A 15,914-nucleotide genomic window follows, 5' to 3' on the forward strand; every position below is an offset into this window, starting at 1 on the left:
CTTTTCTATTGCTGCAACAGAACACTGTGGCCAAGGTGACCTGAAGGGAAGGGTCTAGAGCTTGTGGCTTCAAAGGTTAGAGTCCATCATGGCTGAGAGCTCATATCCCAAACTGCAAAGAGGCGGCCAGGGAGATAAAGGAAGTGGGGAGACTGTGGCATGCCTCCTCCAACAAGGCCACACCTTTAATCCTTCACAAGTAGTTCCCCAACTGCAGGCCAAGCAGTCAAACATGAGCCTAAGGGGCCATTCATATTCAAACCTTCGTATTCCTGGACCCAGGGAAACTACCTTTCCATCCAAAACAGTATGTCGTTCTCTCACGAACTCCTAGGGATTTTTTTATCTTTTGCATGCTTTAAGCCTACCATCCCTACTGTCTAGTATAACTTCTCTGAAAATTTAAGTCAAGCAAGGTTCATTCTCTGTATTTATGAAGTCACTGTTGCCTGAGTAGGTGTTCAGCAGTGTGATACAAATAGGTCATATCTGTACTTTCAGACTACAGGTCATAGCTATTGATTTCTCCACCAGTTTAGTATATCATGACTGGAACTTTTTCTTTAATGAAAGAGTAGTATTAAACCCCATATTATTTAAATTTTCAGGTGTGTATCCTTTTCTCTTCTGTGTATGCACATTATATGTACTTGTTAGTGTGAGCATGTGCACATACGCACATGAGTTTGTGTGTTCATGTTGGGGTGTGGATTTGAATATAGAGACCTGAGATAGACATTTCAGTCTTTTTTTTTCCTTTCTAGACAGGGTCTCTGTGATTCTGGAATTTGTTAGTTTATTTATGCTAGCTGCTAATAAGCTTCTGGGGTTCTCCTGTTTGGGTCCCACTAGTGAAGGGGTTACAGGAGCATGCAGCCACTCCCAGATAATGTCCTTGTGCTCATGTGACAGCACCTTACTCACTGAGCTGTCTCCGGGCCCCAATTTTAGTATTTTAAATAGTTTTCCTGTCAATAGACAATCTTACATACATCTTTTTACAAATCTTTGATTATTTTTCTTTTGGATGCATTACTAGAAGAAAGAAATATGGAATGCATTTTAAGACTCTGAGTACTTATTACCAAATTGCTACCAAAAATATTTTTAAACTCCCTTATTTTCATAGTGTGTGATACCAACACTGTATAAAATCATTCTTTTCTCAATATGGTGAGGGAGGAAATTGCAGTCATGTTAAATGAGAATTTCTTTGTTTGCTAGTATATTTGCATTATTAACTGGTCATTATCTCTTAGTTTACTAAAGTTAGATGCAAACTATTTAAAACAGTATGTACACATTGAATTTACTTTCAGTATTTTTAATTTTTGTTTTATTTTCATTTTTTTAACTTAAAAATTATGTGTGTGGTTATTTTGCCTGTATGTATATATGTGTACTGTATGCCTGCCTGGTGTTCACAGAGCCCAGAAGAGGCATTGGATCTATTGGAATTGGAATTTCAGTCAGCTGAGAGCCACCATGTAGGTGCTGGGAAATGAACCTAGGTCTTCTGGAAACACAGCTAGTATTCATCTCTGCTGCCCTATTTTTTTAAGTGTGTTTGTATGTATGTGTGTGCACATGTGCTCATGCTGGAGTGTGTGTGTGTGTGTGTGTGTGTGTGTGTGTGTGTGTAGGTATATATGTATGTGCATGTTGGTATGTGTGTGTGTGTGTGTGTGTGTGTGTAGGTATATATGTATGTGCATGTTGGTATATGTCTGTGTGTGTTGTGCATGTGTATATGTGTACGAAAGAGGCCATCTTTGAGCGTCTTCCTCAGTGGTCCACATTATCTTTTTGAGACAGTTTCTTGTCGAACCTGAAACTTCCTGATTCAGCCTGACCATCTGACTGGTCAGTTCCTGTTTTTCCCTCGCCAGCACTGGGGTTATGGGTACACCGGCCAAACCTGGGTTGAACTCAAGCCCTCAGGCTTGTTGTGTAAGCAGTTTACCAACAGAGCTCTCTCCCTAGCCCCTCTCTAATGTTTCTTTTCCATAACCGGAGAGACAGGCAGTAAATTGGAACAGAAGGTATTACCAATATTAGAATAAACAAAGAAACTTGTTATTTTCCTATTCCTTGAAGTGTCTAAAAGAGTTTGAAATGATTATTTTAGAAGGCAACCTTTCCTTCTTAATACACACTTACTAATTAATTACTTTTGCTCATGAAAATGATATAATCAGTTTCTCTTGGTTATCATAGTACTTGATAGAATGTACATCGGTGGCTGGAAGGCAGAAGAATTTACTAGATAGAAATACTTTTGTATGAGTTACTGGTTTGTAACACCTTTTCTATTTGTGGGGCATCCTGCATGCTGTGCTAGTGCCAAACTCCGACTGGTTCCATCTCAGCCTTTAATGGCGTTAAATTTGTTTTGTAAATTTTATACATGAATATAATGATTTTTTTTTTTTGGCATTTTCATCCCCGTTATCTTCTCTCTTCTTTCTTAACAAGTGAAAGTTCCCCTCCCACTTTTGTGATTTTGTGTGTGTATATGGAGGGGCTGTCTGTCTGTCTGCCCCACTGTGTTTGTACGCCTGTGTGCATGCGTGCGTGCGTGCGTCCCACTGGGTTTTACGAGGGTAGCCACATGAGCATGGGTGGGACATTATTTATTGGAACATGGAGACAACCTAACAGTGCCCCTCCCCTCCTCATGTTGACATTTTGACAGGTAACTTGTACAGGTAACTACAGCGGCTGTGAGTACTTGCCATGGCTGTCATGGTCATGTTAAGAACTCACATATAAATCTTATCCATACATTGTAATAACCTTTGTTTAAAATTAATTAAATACTCAAAGCTAATTCTCAGGTAAATCTCCTTGTTTGACTATGATTTGGATTCATCATCATCATTATTCTTTGAGAATTTGATACACGACTACTCTGCTTACATCATTTCCCCCTTTCTCTCTGCAGCTCTTCTCATGTCCCTCTTCTCCCTCTCAAACTCATGACCTCTTAAATTATTGTTACACACACACACACACACACACACACACACACACATACATACACACACACACACATACACATACATACACACACACACACACAAACACACGTAAAGAGACCCTGTTGAGTCCATTTAGTGTTGATACGTGTATTTGATTAGGGCTCACCACTTGGGATTGAATAACCTCTTTCAGCAGCCATTAATTTTCTGTAGGTCTTCCTCTAGGGATGGGGTCCTGTGAGATTTTCCCACCTATGTTGGAATGTCAGCAGATGTGTGGGTCTTGTTTGAGATTCCATGGGTATAGCTCCCTGTCATACATAGAAGACACAGACTCACACAGGACTTACTTGTCCTCTGACTCTTACAATCTGTCTACCCTTCCAAGATGGTCCCTTTGGTGTAGGGTTTGTGTTTGTTGTAGAAGTATTGATTGGAGCTGGGCACCCTACGGTCAGTTGTTCTGCATTTTGACCAGTTGTGGCTTCCTGTAATGGCCGCCATCTGTGGAAAAGAAGCTTCTTTGGTGAGAGTGGGAGTTACACTTATCAGTGAGAGTAAGGGTGAGCATTGGGAAAGCTTGGGGAGTTATACTGCTTTAAGAGAATGGCAGTAATCGGTTCTCCATAGGGTCCCTGACCTGCTTAGCCACTTTTTAAATTTTGCAGCTTCTTCCAACCCAGTGATACTTTATTTCCTTCATTTTAGCATTATTTTTGTCCATCCCTCTTTTTGCATGTATTCACAATTTTTCTGTTATTATTAATTCTCTGTTTTTATATATATCCTATTCTGTCTGGATTTTAGGCTCCTTGAAGGCAAAGATCCATTGCTTTATATCTTACCACGTATAATACAGTGGTTCTCAGTTTTTGGGTCGCTACCCCTGGGGCACTGAACGATCCTTTCACAGAGGTCGCACACCAAATATTTACATATTATAGCTCATAACAGTAACAGAAAATATAGTCAATGAAAGTAATGTTATGGTTGGGGTCACCATGAGGAGCTGTGTTAAAGGGTGATCATCAGGAAGGTTGTGAAGCACTGATATGATGGATAGTAAGTATTGATCAGCACTGGAGGTGGGGGCAATCTGTCCTCAGTGATGTAGCCACTGGTGAGTTCCCTGTGCTCCAGAGGAGAGCTCCATACCCATGTGGGCAGCCCTGGATAAACTCAGCGAGGCACAGAACAAAACTATAACTACGTGCTAGGGACCAGTGAGGTGAACCATAAAGGCTCCTGCCGTTGAGCCTCCTCAGGACTGCATGCATGCTACCTTCTCCAAACACAATAAATAATGACTATAATAAGAGATAGTGTTTGTGGAAAGAGGGCTTTCTGGGGGAAAGGAGGATTGGGGTGGGGAGGAGTGTGAGCAGGATGAATTGTATACATATAGAAATGGTCAAAGATAAATTAATTTATAAAAACCTATACAAATTTTAATCTCTTCTAAATATACCATTACAATCAAATTTTTCTCTGTGAAGGACTTAACATTGTACTGATTTTACAAATTCTCAATTAAATGTAGTTTCTTTTACAGTGAATCTAACCTGTATTCTTTAATGATTATATTGTTATAATATTGTGTTATTACATCATCAAGAAAAAAAATAAATGAGAACTTATTTACCCCATGAGTTCTGTATGCTCAGCATAAATGTTCCTGTTCACTGGAGAGCTGCAGATGTCCTCAGACTGATTTTACTGTTCATTCACTTCCTGAATCATTTTCACAATCTGACAAAGTCTTGATTGACAGTGAGAGGTCATAAATTCATCTGTCTCTTGGTAACATTGCTCATGGTAACATTCTTATTGTACTTAGATTAATTTAAAGTTTGGCATCAGAAAACCGGAAGCCCGGACGGGAACTGAGACGGACACCTGCACGGCCTGTGCAGGCACCTTGATCCTTGAGTTTGCTGCATTGAGTCGGTTCACAGGAGCTACAGTATTCGAGGTTGGCTTTGCATGACCTTTGATCTCCTGGGGTTTGGGAGGAGCTAACCTTCCTTCTCTGTATGTGTCTTTTGGCCAGTGAGTGGGATTCTAACTGTAGTATTACTATTACTTCAGTGTACATTGAATCAAATGTTAGTTACGTGAGGCAGCTGTAGTAGATAGAAGTTCACTTTTTGCTCACAGACCATAAAGCAAAATTTCAGTTTTCTTCTTAGAAGATTGTTTAACTACATCATGTAAATTAATGACTCCTTGTTAGCACAGATGTCCTGGTACCTGTGTTTTATTTATTAGACTTCCTTATGGCTGGTTGTATTTCTGAAATCTTCACAAATCATTTAATAGTAAAGTTTGCATATAATCCTTGATCAAGAGTCTAATATGTAAATTTGTTTATTTCAAAGGAAATGTTATCCACTGTTCAAAAGACTTATATTACCCCACCTATTTTATTGGGGTTTATCTTGCTTACATTGAAAAGTTCTAATGTAATTATTTATTATAATGTAATTATCATTAGATTAGTTAGTTACATGCCCACCTTAACCTGCCCAGGGCAGGAGTAGTAGACCAATGTACAGAGAAGTCAGAGACCTTGTATTAGTGTCCTGTAATTAAATTTTAAACGTTGGTAAACCTGTAGTTTTACTCCACCTGTGTTTTTTACAGCTGTAAAATAGGAATAAGGAAGTATAGCCAGTATCAAGTTTTCCAGATTTGAAAATCCACCATGTAATTATAGTTGTGATCTGCTTTGTTGAAATATAATTACTATGCAAAATTGGCATCGAGAATGTAAATGATTTTAGAATCTATTGCCAGATCTTCAAAGTAACAAATTAGGTTTAATGATTTTTTCTTGCATTGCTAAAGAAGTTCATACCTTATAAGTAATTTAGAATTTTACTGGTAGCTACCCTTTACTATTTCACTTGTAACATCTTTTATCGAAAGCTAAGAGCTTTATAAGAAATAATTTCAATTTAATGTCCAGTGAATAAAAATAAGTGAAAGTTGTCATAAGATTATACATTATATCCGTGTATATATATATGTTAGCATACAGATAAGTCCTTAGTAGTAGCCTAGTTGATTTGCTAACTTTTCAGTAATAAATTTATGTTTCGCTTAGAAAACAGTATCTGAAATGACTTTGAAGGATAGCCTAGCAATTCTGAATCTTTTCCAAGTTTGCTAGATGAGGAGGTTTCCACTTTGCGCTTAGGTGGTAAGAATTATTTTAACAAGTGCATTTCATTGTGTCAGCAGTTAATATGTATGTATATGACCCATGCTACAAGGGTTAAATGGCCATGGGTGTTCTCCAAGTGAGATCATTTAATCTGAAGTGGTTGAAAATGAGCAAGGCAAGATTTTAAGGAAATTTATAAGTGGTTGTTTTAGAAATTTTGCTTAATTCTTATAAGATCCTGTGCCTCTTTGATTTATGGATTTCCCAGTCTTTGCCAAAGACAAAGTTCTTTAAATATGCTTTTGTTTTTTAATTATAGGAATATGCAAGAAAAGCTCTTGATTTTCTCTGGGAGAAAAGACAGCGAAGTAGCAATTTAGTAGGCGTGACTATCAATATTCATACTGGAGACTGGGTGCGCAAAGGTATGCAAGCTGGACTTTCTTTTTTTTTTTTTTTTTTTTTTTCGGAGCTGGGGACCGAACCCAGGGCCTTGCGCTTGCTAGGCAAGCGCTCTACCACTGAGCTAAATCCCTAACCCCGCAAGCTGGACTTTTAGATCCAAACTTCAGCCTCAGGATGGTTGGTAAATGCAGTATTTGTGAAAATAGTCAAGATAGCATTGTCTCATAAACTTAGTGAGTATAGCATTAACAGGTACAAGGAGAAACGAGACACCGGGGTTGATTTCCTTGAGGACTGAGGAATCAGAATACTTCATTTCATGTCACAGTTTAGTGGATATATTTAATAATGTTATCTCAGTCCCCCCTCTCCCATCATGCATGCGTGTATGTGTGCGTATGTGTTTTCTACTTCTAGAAGTAGACTGGAGCACAGGCTCCAGAGTCATGTTGGAATTTAAGCTGTGCTATCTTGGGCAAATCATGGAACCTATGCTTGTCTGTCTCCTCAACTGTAAGGTGAGGCATTAGTACTGCTTCTGAGTTACTGTGAAGGTTAAATTCCCGGAATTCTGAGGACAGGATAAGTGCCGTATGCATTTACTGTGAGAAGTCACCGATAGTCCCTCTGACTAATAGCTTTACTTCTGGAGTCTAGCCTGAGAAAATAGTACAAACACACAGGAGACTTGTTTTCAAAGATACCCTTCACCTTTATTTATAAGACTGGAAAACAGAATTCAGTGATAACATAATAGCTTAGAAATGTACATTCTAATTGTTGCAGTATTAAGTTTTTAAAATTAATTAGACTCAGGGAAAGAAACATAATAATGTTATGAGCAAATAGTATCTGAACTCAGATAAAGAATATTTTATGTTTTAAAACCTCCCTGTTAGACAAGCACTGTAGGATGAAAATACACTGGAATGTTTCTAAGGAGGTTATCTTTTATGTTTCTTTGTTTTCCAAAAGGCTTGCCTTGTTTGTCTATAAATAAAAATTAAGTACTTGTGTATAAATAAAAATTAATTTGTCTTTGTTAATAAATTTATTAATCTGACAATTAAAATGTAATGCTTAGATTTAATATTATAAAATTTTTTGTTCTTCCCCATATTCCTTCCTTAATCTCCCACTTCTGTCTCCCTCCCCATTTGATCTTTTCATATCAGCTCCCCACCCCTCACCCTGCCCACCCATAACTGTCTATTTCCCCTTTCTAGGGTGACCCAGTTCTCTACCCAGTCCTTTACTCTATTCCTAACCACTGAGAGTATATGGATGTAACTTGCTAATAGAAAATGTAGCAGCTAAAATCCTCATATAAATAAACACAGACCATATTTGTATTTGATGTATTTGCTTTATTTGAATCTAGGTTATCTCATTCAGATGATTTTTTTCTTTTCTTTTTATTGTAAAGAATAATTAACAATAAAAATATATAAAATATACACACTGTAATATTTTAAAGAGAAAAATTTAAAATGTGAATAGCTGTTAGCTTTATTGCTAATCTTTGTTCTGTCTTAGGCTATGTGCCAGTAATTTTATTTATATTCAGTGTTCTGGTTTCTGTTTTCGTTTGAACGTGTCCTTAGTTTTGGCTTTGTAACAGTGGTTTCAGATTCTTTGCACAAATTTGCAAGATGAGCCTCCAGCCCAGAAGTCAGTGTTAAAATTCTACCTGTGAGGGAGGCTTGGTCCATGGAAGCAGAAAGAAGAGACCTGTTAGGTCTCCATTAGACTCAGTTACAGATCTTGTCGAGGTAGGAACAACTGACTCTGAAAAAGGGCAGAGGAAATGTTTCCTCTCCACGTGAGTTGCACTGGGAGGAGGGGGAAGGATGGCAGCCAGTGATTTTTCTAGAGCAGTGACTCTGGTAGCCCCAGGGTCTCATGCCTGGAGAGCTCCTGGGGCTGTGAAAGTGGGGTGCCTCATAAACTCCTTCCTGGGAGCTACCAATGATTGCTGGCACAGAAGTGCTGTAGCAAGAGCTGGCAGGAACTGCATTAATATCTTCTAGAACCCGTTATAACTATATTTTTCAGTTTTATTCATTTTTGTTTGTGTCTAAAAAAATACCCACATTAAAATAAGTAGAACCCGTAATTATTAATTGGACAACTAAAAAAAAGTGTAATACTTATATTTAGTATTATAGAAATGTTTCTAAGTTTGTTTAAATGGTCCCTGAGAACTTTATAATTCTGCAATTTTCCTTAACTTTTTTTTGTTTTAGGTTTTTATCTTCTTGAATTCCTTGTAATTCCTGATTTATGGCATGATCATTGGTTCAGGCACAGCCCATTTTAATTAGTCCTCTGACTCGAGTGCCTTCTAAGCAGCGTTTGCAGCAGTCACATCTGGACATGGTCCTGTTGTACGAGCTCCTTGTGCTCCCACCTTAACAATGCTGCCTCCCCCTCCCGAGTGAAGAAGCCAGACTTCTTAGTTTGTTGTTACTTTGCCGTCTTATTCCTGTGCTACATACACATTTACAATGTGTCTCTTAATGAGAATCTTCACATCTAGCTATTCCCAAAAAGTATATTTTTGCTTTGTTTTGTTTTGTTTTATTTTGTTTAAGCTCTATTAAAGTATAGCACATTGTCCGTCCCTGTGCGGCTTTTTTCACTTAGCAATACATTACTGGAACTCATCCTTAGTGCGATGAGGTGACTCACAGCTTTCGAATGCTACAGTAATAAACCAGTTAATGGACACTTGATGTCTTTTAAAGGTTTTGCTGATGTGACGATGACATTAAAATGTTGTGAAGTTAATCATTCTCCATGCGTAAGTTTGTCTTGTCTATATAGCTAGGACTAAAAGTTTTAGATAACAGTGTAAGTTAATGTTCTCTACTTCAGGATATGAGTTCTAGTTCCAATCTACTCACTGCTATGTACTTCACTAGCAGCACGTAAGAGACCCGTGTGCCAGTGTCTTCTCTGACACTATATATCCTGCCAGCCTTTAAAAGTGTGAGAGTACTTTAGGAATACCAAAAAACAAACAAACAAACAAACAAAACCACCCAGATGAGTAAGCAAGCCAGTTAATATGAAGATATGTTTGACATTGTTGGAGTCCAACCGAGTGAGTGTCAAAATGCCATCCCATGTGGTTTAGTTTAGGTTTGGAGGTTTTTTGTCTTAGTTTGTTTTGGTTTTTTGTTTTGGTTGGTATTAGGGAATCAAATCCAAGTCCTTACCCTACCTAGGCAAGGGCTCTACCACTGAGCTGTGTTCCCAGCCCTGTTTAATTGTGTTAAAATTATTTGCTTTTGTGGTTTTTACCATTTGCATTTGGTTAGTGTGTGATTTTAAGAGTTGCAGAATTGTGCGGATATCACTGCCGTTGTTTGTGTGTTGTATCCCTCCATGTGCCCTCTTCCAGTTCATGGTGCCTGCTGTCCCATTAGGGTCTTTTCGTTTATAATGTCATTCTCACCAGTTTCTCTCTGATTGACCCTATTTTGTTTTAAGAACATTTCCTTAATATGATAGTAATACTAAGATTGTCATTTGTGACTATCTGGAGTTGATCGAGATCTGTAACATGAGACACACTAAGATTGTCATTTGTGACTCTCTGAGGTTGATCCAGATCTGTAACATGAGACACACTTCGCTGCTTAGGAAGTGTCAGCAGGTCTTCACCTTATAAATATGGTTTTCAATTCCACCTGTGATTTGGTGTCTGTACAGTTCCTCTATGCTGATACCTGCTCTAAAATTTATCAAGTGTTCTTTTTTGGCCTAAAACATGGACAGTTTTTATAAATGTTTCTTATGGATTTAGGGAAGAATATTTTTCCTAATTGTTATTTGTAGAGTTCTGTACATGTCAGTTTTCTCAGTTAATTTTTTTATCTTATTGGTGCATTTTAATTGCACAAAGTAATGGGCTTCATTCACTGTGACGTTTTCACACACACATACATGTGTTCACTCCTCTGTCATTTTCTCTTACCCTCTCCCTCTTTCCTCTTTCTCCATCCCTGAGAGGCTCCCTTTACTGTCTGGGTCCTCTTCCTGCACACACCTGGTTTCCAAATGTGATAGAAACCATTGCTTCTCGTTTTCTAAATACCACATCTTAGTGCTTAATTGCTATGAAGAGACACCTAGACCAAGGCTCTTACAAAAGAAAGCGTTTAACTCGGGCTTGTGTAGAGCTTCAGAGGCTTAGCCCATTATCACCATGGTGGAGGTGCACAGCATAGTGCAGAACAGCTGACAGTTCTGCATGCCGACCGCAGACCGCAGGGCTTTTGAAACCTTACGGTCCCCCTCCAGTGACACCTGAAGGCCATGCCTACTCTTCACAAAGCCCAAAGCTCCCGCTGTGACTCTGCAGAAGGGTAGAGCACGTTATCTTATTAAAGGGACAATCCTTCCTCCATCTCTTTAGCATGGCTTACAGCCAATCAGCCACTGTAAGGGGTGACATCTTCAGTTGAATGACCAACCCAACTGATTTAATTCTTAGGGAGCAGTTTGCACACAGGCAGCTCAGGACAGGAAACCCTGAGCAGCAGTTCCAGATACACCCTTGGTTTTCTGGCCAGCAAGTATCTGAAGAGAGCTCCGACTTCTTATTTTCCCAAAGGAGCACTCCTGTCTCGTAGACACAGGATGGGACTAGAACTCCAGTTCAGACACTCATCGATGCCATCTGGTGAACAGCTTTGAATGAGTGATCTCTGGGTTTTCATGGTGAAGATGGGCTTTATCTACTCTCCAATATCACTGTCTATTAAATGATTTTAGGGTTATGTCTTCAGAGAGGGGGATATTATAGTGGTATTAGATGCCAGTTAAGGGAAAGATATTTTCTTCTGGTCAGAAGAGTGAAATCTTTAACATTTTAAAATCCATACTGAGTTTCATAGTGGCTGGACTAATTTACATTTCTACCAAATTATCAATAATGTATAGACCACACTAATTACCTAGTTGGTTAACCTATAATACCAGCAATAATTTTTATATATGTTCCATTGGGTACGATGAGTGCATTCATTTTTAATTGCTGTCTCTTCTTAGCTGAACCCTTTGTCACAATGCAGTGATCCCCTTGACTTCTAATTCCCTCTCTGAGCAGCTGTCTCCATTTTGTCTTGCAGTATTTACCAGACACACCTTCTCATCCTGCTTTCCCTCTCTACAGGGGCCTGTGCTGTAAATGAGTGGTTTATATTGCACACAATCGACGGATTTTACCTTCTCTCATATGTTAATTTGTTGATATTTTAATACATACAGGCGTATGCTACTGTTATGTTATTTCAATATGTTACTCTCTTCGAGTTTTTATCCTCTTGGTTTTGATATCTTTGTCTCTAGAGACAAACTGAATGTGCTCTCTGGTCCCTTCGTCTCCTCCTCCCAACCCTTTTATGTTATGGCGATAGTTCTGAGTGAGTAGCTATATGGCGTCTCTGTTTTCTTTTGGGTTTGTTGCTTTCTTTCTCTGTTTCTCCCCTCTTATGCTCACTTCTTCATTGTTTGAATAACAGCAAGCTTCATCGAGGTATTTACTTTTACTTTGAGTATCCCTTACAATACATGAATTGTCTCTTAGTTAACTAGTCTCTGTATATATGGGTTCTTCTCCAGTATTCAATCACCTGCATGTGGAGAATATCCGGGGGGAAAGTTGAATCTATTCCAAACATATCTAGATTTATCATCTGTAAACAATGCAGTAGAGTAAGCATTTATGTTGCCTGTACATTGTACTTTGTGTTAAAATGTATTTGGAGGTTGCTCAAAGCATGTGAGGCCACGCCAGGCTATACCATTAAAATGGCACTTGAGTGTCTTGGGATTCTGGCGTCCCCATGAGTCTTGAAACCCGTGTTCAGATAACAGAGGTGATTTTACAGTACATAAACTATGTGCAGTAGTCTTTCCTGGGCACCAAAGCTGTATTTCTATAGTTCTTAATTATTTTAATATTAGAGCGATGGCTTGGCTGTGTATAATTCTTGGCTTAAGTTACTTTCCATCAAGTTTTTTAAATATAACTCTTTTTATTTTCCTGTTAAAAATTTGCCCTTAACATGTGGTCTATCCTTTATTTTTAGAAAGTTGTAAATAACAAAAACAATGAAAAACTTACAAAAATGTTATAATTTTAGGTCTAAATTTTCTTCTTTTCTTCAGCATTTTTTTGGATCTTTTAAATTTAAAATGTTTTTAATTGCTAAAATTTGGTTTCTATTTTTTTTAATTTTTTCAATTTGTGTTGGATAAATCACTGTTAACTTGTCCTCCTACATAGTGTAGACATGATGATAGCTCTTTTTCTAAATAAGAAAGATTGTAACCAGTGTCATAGAGCAACTTCAAACAATCGCCAAGGGAGCTGTCACTCACACAGCAGAGGGCTGCAATTCTAGAGATGTGCAGTTGGTACAGGAACGAATTTCATGTTGGCATGTAATTTTCATTCCGCTGCTCTAGTGTCCTTGTTTGAACTCTCGAGTTTTCAGACATGTTTAATAAAGGACCACCTTTATGTGTGTTTCCTATAGACAGTGGAGTTGGAGCAGGGATCGACTCATATTATGAGTATCTGTTGAAAGCCTATGTCTTGCTCGGAGATGACAGTTTTCTGGAAAGATTTAATACAGTAAGTTGATTTATTTTCCTAATAATTTTGTAGCTAATTTCACAAGTTCAAGATGATGAAAATTTAGCAAGCTAAATGATGTTCTTAAAACAGTTTGTCTAAAAATGTGTTTAGTGTTTTGTCAGCTCTAACTGATGACGTTGGGCAAAGCAGTGTGCAAGTGGGTGGGACACATCCACAAAACAGTCTTCTCAACTTCTGTCAGGAAATTTCTAGATCTGGCAATGTATGTCAAAATAGACAGATTGGGCTTTCCCTAATCTTGTTTTGAACGAAGAAGGCAGTCACTGGAATGCGACAGAGCTAGCTTTCTCTTTTTGGATTCCAGTTCTATTTGAAATGTTGGACGTTTGGCCTAGTCTTTGATCATACCCAATCAGGGTTTGGGTAGTGCATATACATTTCAAAAGATGGTGTCTTCTGACTGGACCGTAAGAACCACACATAGAGGCTTTGGGAAGGAGATGGTTAGATACACAGTGGGTTTTGTAATTGAAGCAAGTTAAGTTACTGTAGCAAACTCATCAATCATGTCTGTGTCGGTCTATTCATTTAGACACAATTTCCTTTTATTTTTGCCCACCCATCAGTTCATGTGCATTTTATATGTGTTATGTTTTGATAATGTAGTTAAAAGCAGTAGAGAGATCTTGGTTTATATCCTGTTTGGGCAGCATACTGATTTTGTGAGCATCTCTGGTTGCCTTTTTGGAGATTACAAAAGTTTTTATACACAGTGATTAGAGCATGGCTAACGAAACACTGTCAGTAACAGTGATTAAATAGCAGGTGAGCTGGCCGCACAGCTTAGATTGGGGCTGAGGAGATGTCGCAGTGGTTAGAGCACTCGCTATTTGACTGAGAACTTGGGTTCAGTTCCCAACCCCCACATGGCTGCTCATAACCCCCTTAACTCTAGCTCCCAGTGATCGTGGTCTTCGTGGGACTTTTCTAGGCACCAAGCATGCATGTGGTGCACAGATATGCATTCAGGCACTCACATAAAACACACATAAAATAAAAATAAATAAAAAATACAAAATCCCAGTACATTTTTGAGTACTCAAAAAACTGTCAAAGTAAGATTTTGTTTTCTTCTTAGAAATAAATTAAGTCGGTAACTTATTTTCATTGGTTCATTAATACAACTTGTCTTGTTTTCAAAAGTGAGGCATTTATAAGAGAAGCTGTTAGAAGAAGGGGAAAAGGAATCTCAATAACAGAAAAGGCAGAGGTAGCAGACCTCGGGAGTGGTGACAGGGACGTGTATTAGTTGTGGTTGTAGTATCAGAATGTTGGGTTAGCTGAGAAGGCCCCACAGTTCTAGGTAAGATGAAAACTGTGATTTTGTTCCAAGGGGACCAGAGAATGTCAGTGGGCCACACAGGCATACTAACCATGTGCTGATCACACAGTAGGTAAAGATGCTTAGATCTGTTTCCCAGAAGACCCTACCCCACTTTGGCTTTATGTATGTGTTCATATATGCTCAAGTGTCTGTGCGTGCGTGTGGAGGCCAGAAGCTCATGTTGAATGTTGTCATCAACTGCTGCAAGCCTCACCCTAGTGAGGATCTCAGGATCTCTTTGCCAGGCCCAAAGGTCCTCGATTTGTCTAGGCTGGCTGGGCCAGCAAGGGGTCTTCCTGTCTCTACCTCCTAAGCCACTGGGTTAGAGAATGGTGCTGTGCCTGTCTTTTTTATGTGGATGCTAGGTGTCTGAACTCGGGTCTCACGTTTGTGCAGCAAACCCCCGGAAGTCGTATGCTGGTTATAGGCTTTAACATTCTGCCTTGGAAAGATAGAGGATCTTGAATGTACCTTTGGACTCTTGTTCCTCTATCTCAGCCTCCCCGGGTTGGCATTGTGGGCGCTTACCACTCACTGCTTCAGTCTTGTTCAATACCTTAGTAGAGCTGTTGTCTCTCTCTCTCCCCCTTCCCTCTGTCTCTCTCGTTCAACACTTAGTAGCTGTTTGTATGAGTTGTTCTCCTCCACACCCCCGTGTGTGTGTGTCTCTCTCTCTTTCTGTGTATGCATGTGCACCCATGCCGTAGGTTTGACACCTTGCACATGCTAGACAACTGTCCTTCCATTGAGCTATACCCATACTTATATGACTGAGAAAATATAGAGCAGTTTATATAGTTTCTCTCACCTAAATATTTACATGATCAATTGACATATAAGGAATCTATGTGTATATCTATATATATTCAGGCGTAATTATTTTACTGTATTATATTTTTACATCTCCTTTCATGAGCATTTTGTTATGCTCTTCCAGCATTATGATGCCATAATGAGGTATATTAGCCAGCCCCCTCTCCTGCTCGATGTGCATATCCACAAACCAATGCTCAATGCCCGGACCTGGATGGACGCACTGCTTGCCTTCTTTCCAGGTTTGCAGGTAAAGAAACCCATTTTCTTCATATTAAAATAAATTTATTTTAATTAAGTGCATTTGTGATCTCTAAAATCCAAATGATAAAAATAGGATCATTTCAATGTTGTACTAACCTTGTAATGTTATGATTATAGATGAACTTAATTCATGCTTTACTAAATGATTTCCTTGTTTACGCCTAGGTTTTAAAGGGTGATATTAGACCTGCTATTGAAACTCATGAAATGTTATACCAGGTGATTAAAAAACACAACTTCCTACCAGAGGTAAGCTATAGTTGACCTCCTACACACACTGTGTGTGTT

The 15,914-nt window shown here is 38.7% G+C and overlaps 1 protein-coding gene across 8 annotated transcripts in view; it reads left to right on the plus strand.

Moving 5' to 3' along the window:
• The window catches only part of Edem3 (ER degradation enhancing alpha-mannosidase like protein 3), a 67,475-nt gene that overhangs the window by 25,604 nt on the left and 25,957 nt on the right, over window positions 1-15,914 (plus strand). For all 8 annotated transcript variants that reach the window (XM_039090448.2, XM_006249985.4, XM_039090449.2 and 5 more), the window contains exons 7-11: window positions 4,819-4,953; window positions 6,467-6,572; window positions 13,104-13,201; window positions 15,487-15,612; window positions 15,792-15,875. In XM_039090448.2, coding sequence (XP_038946376.1) covers window positions 4,819-4,953; window positions 6,467-6,572; window positions 13,104-13,201; window positions 15,487-15,612; window positions 15,792-15,875 — 549 coding nt within the window. The remainder of the gene's footprint in view (window positions 1-4,818; window positions 4,954-6,466; window positions 6,573-13,103; window positions 13,202-15,486; window positions 15,613-15,791; window positions 15,876-15,914) is intronic.

Source organism: Rattus norvegicus, chromosome 13, assembly GCF_036323735.1.
Source record: "Rattus norvegicus strain BN/NHsdMcwi chromosome 13, GRCr8, whole genome shotgun sequence".
Lineage (NCBI taxonomy): Eukaryota > Metazoa > Chordata > Mammalia > Rodentia > Muridae > Rattus > Rattus norvegicus.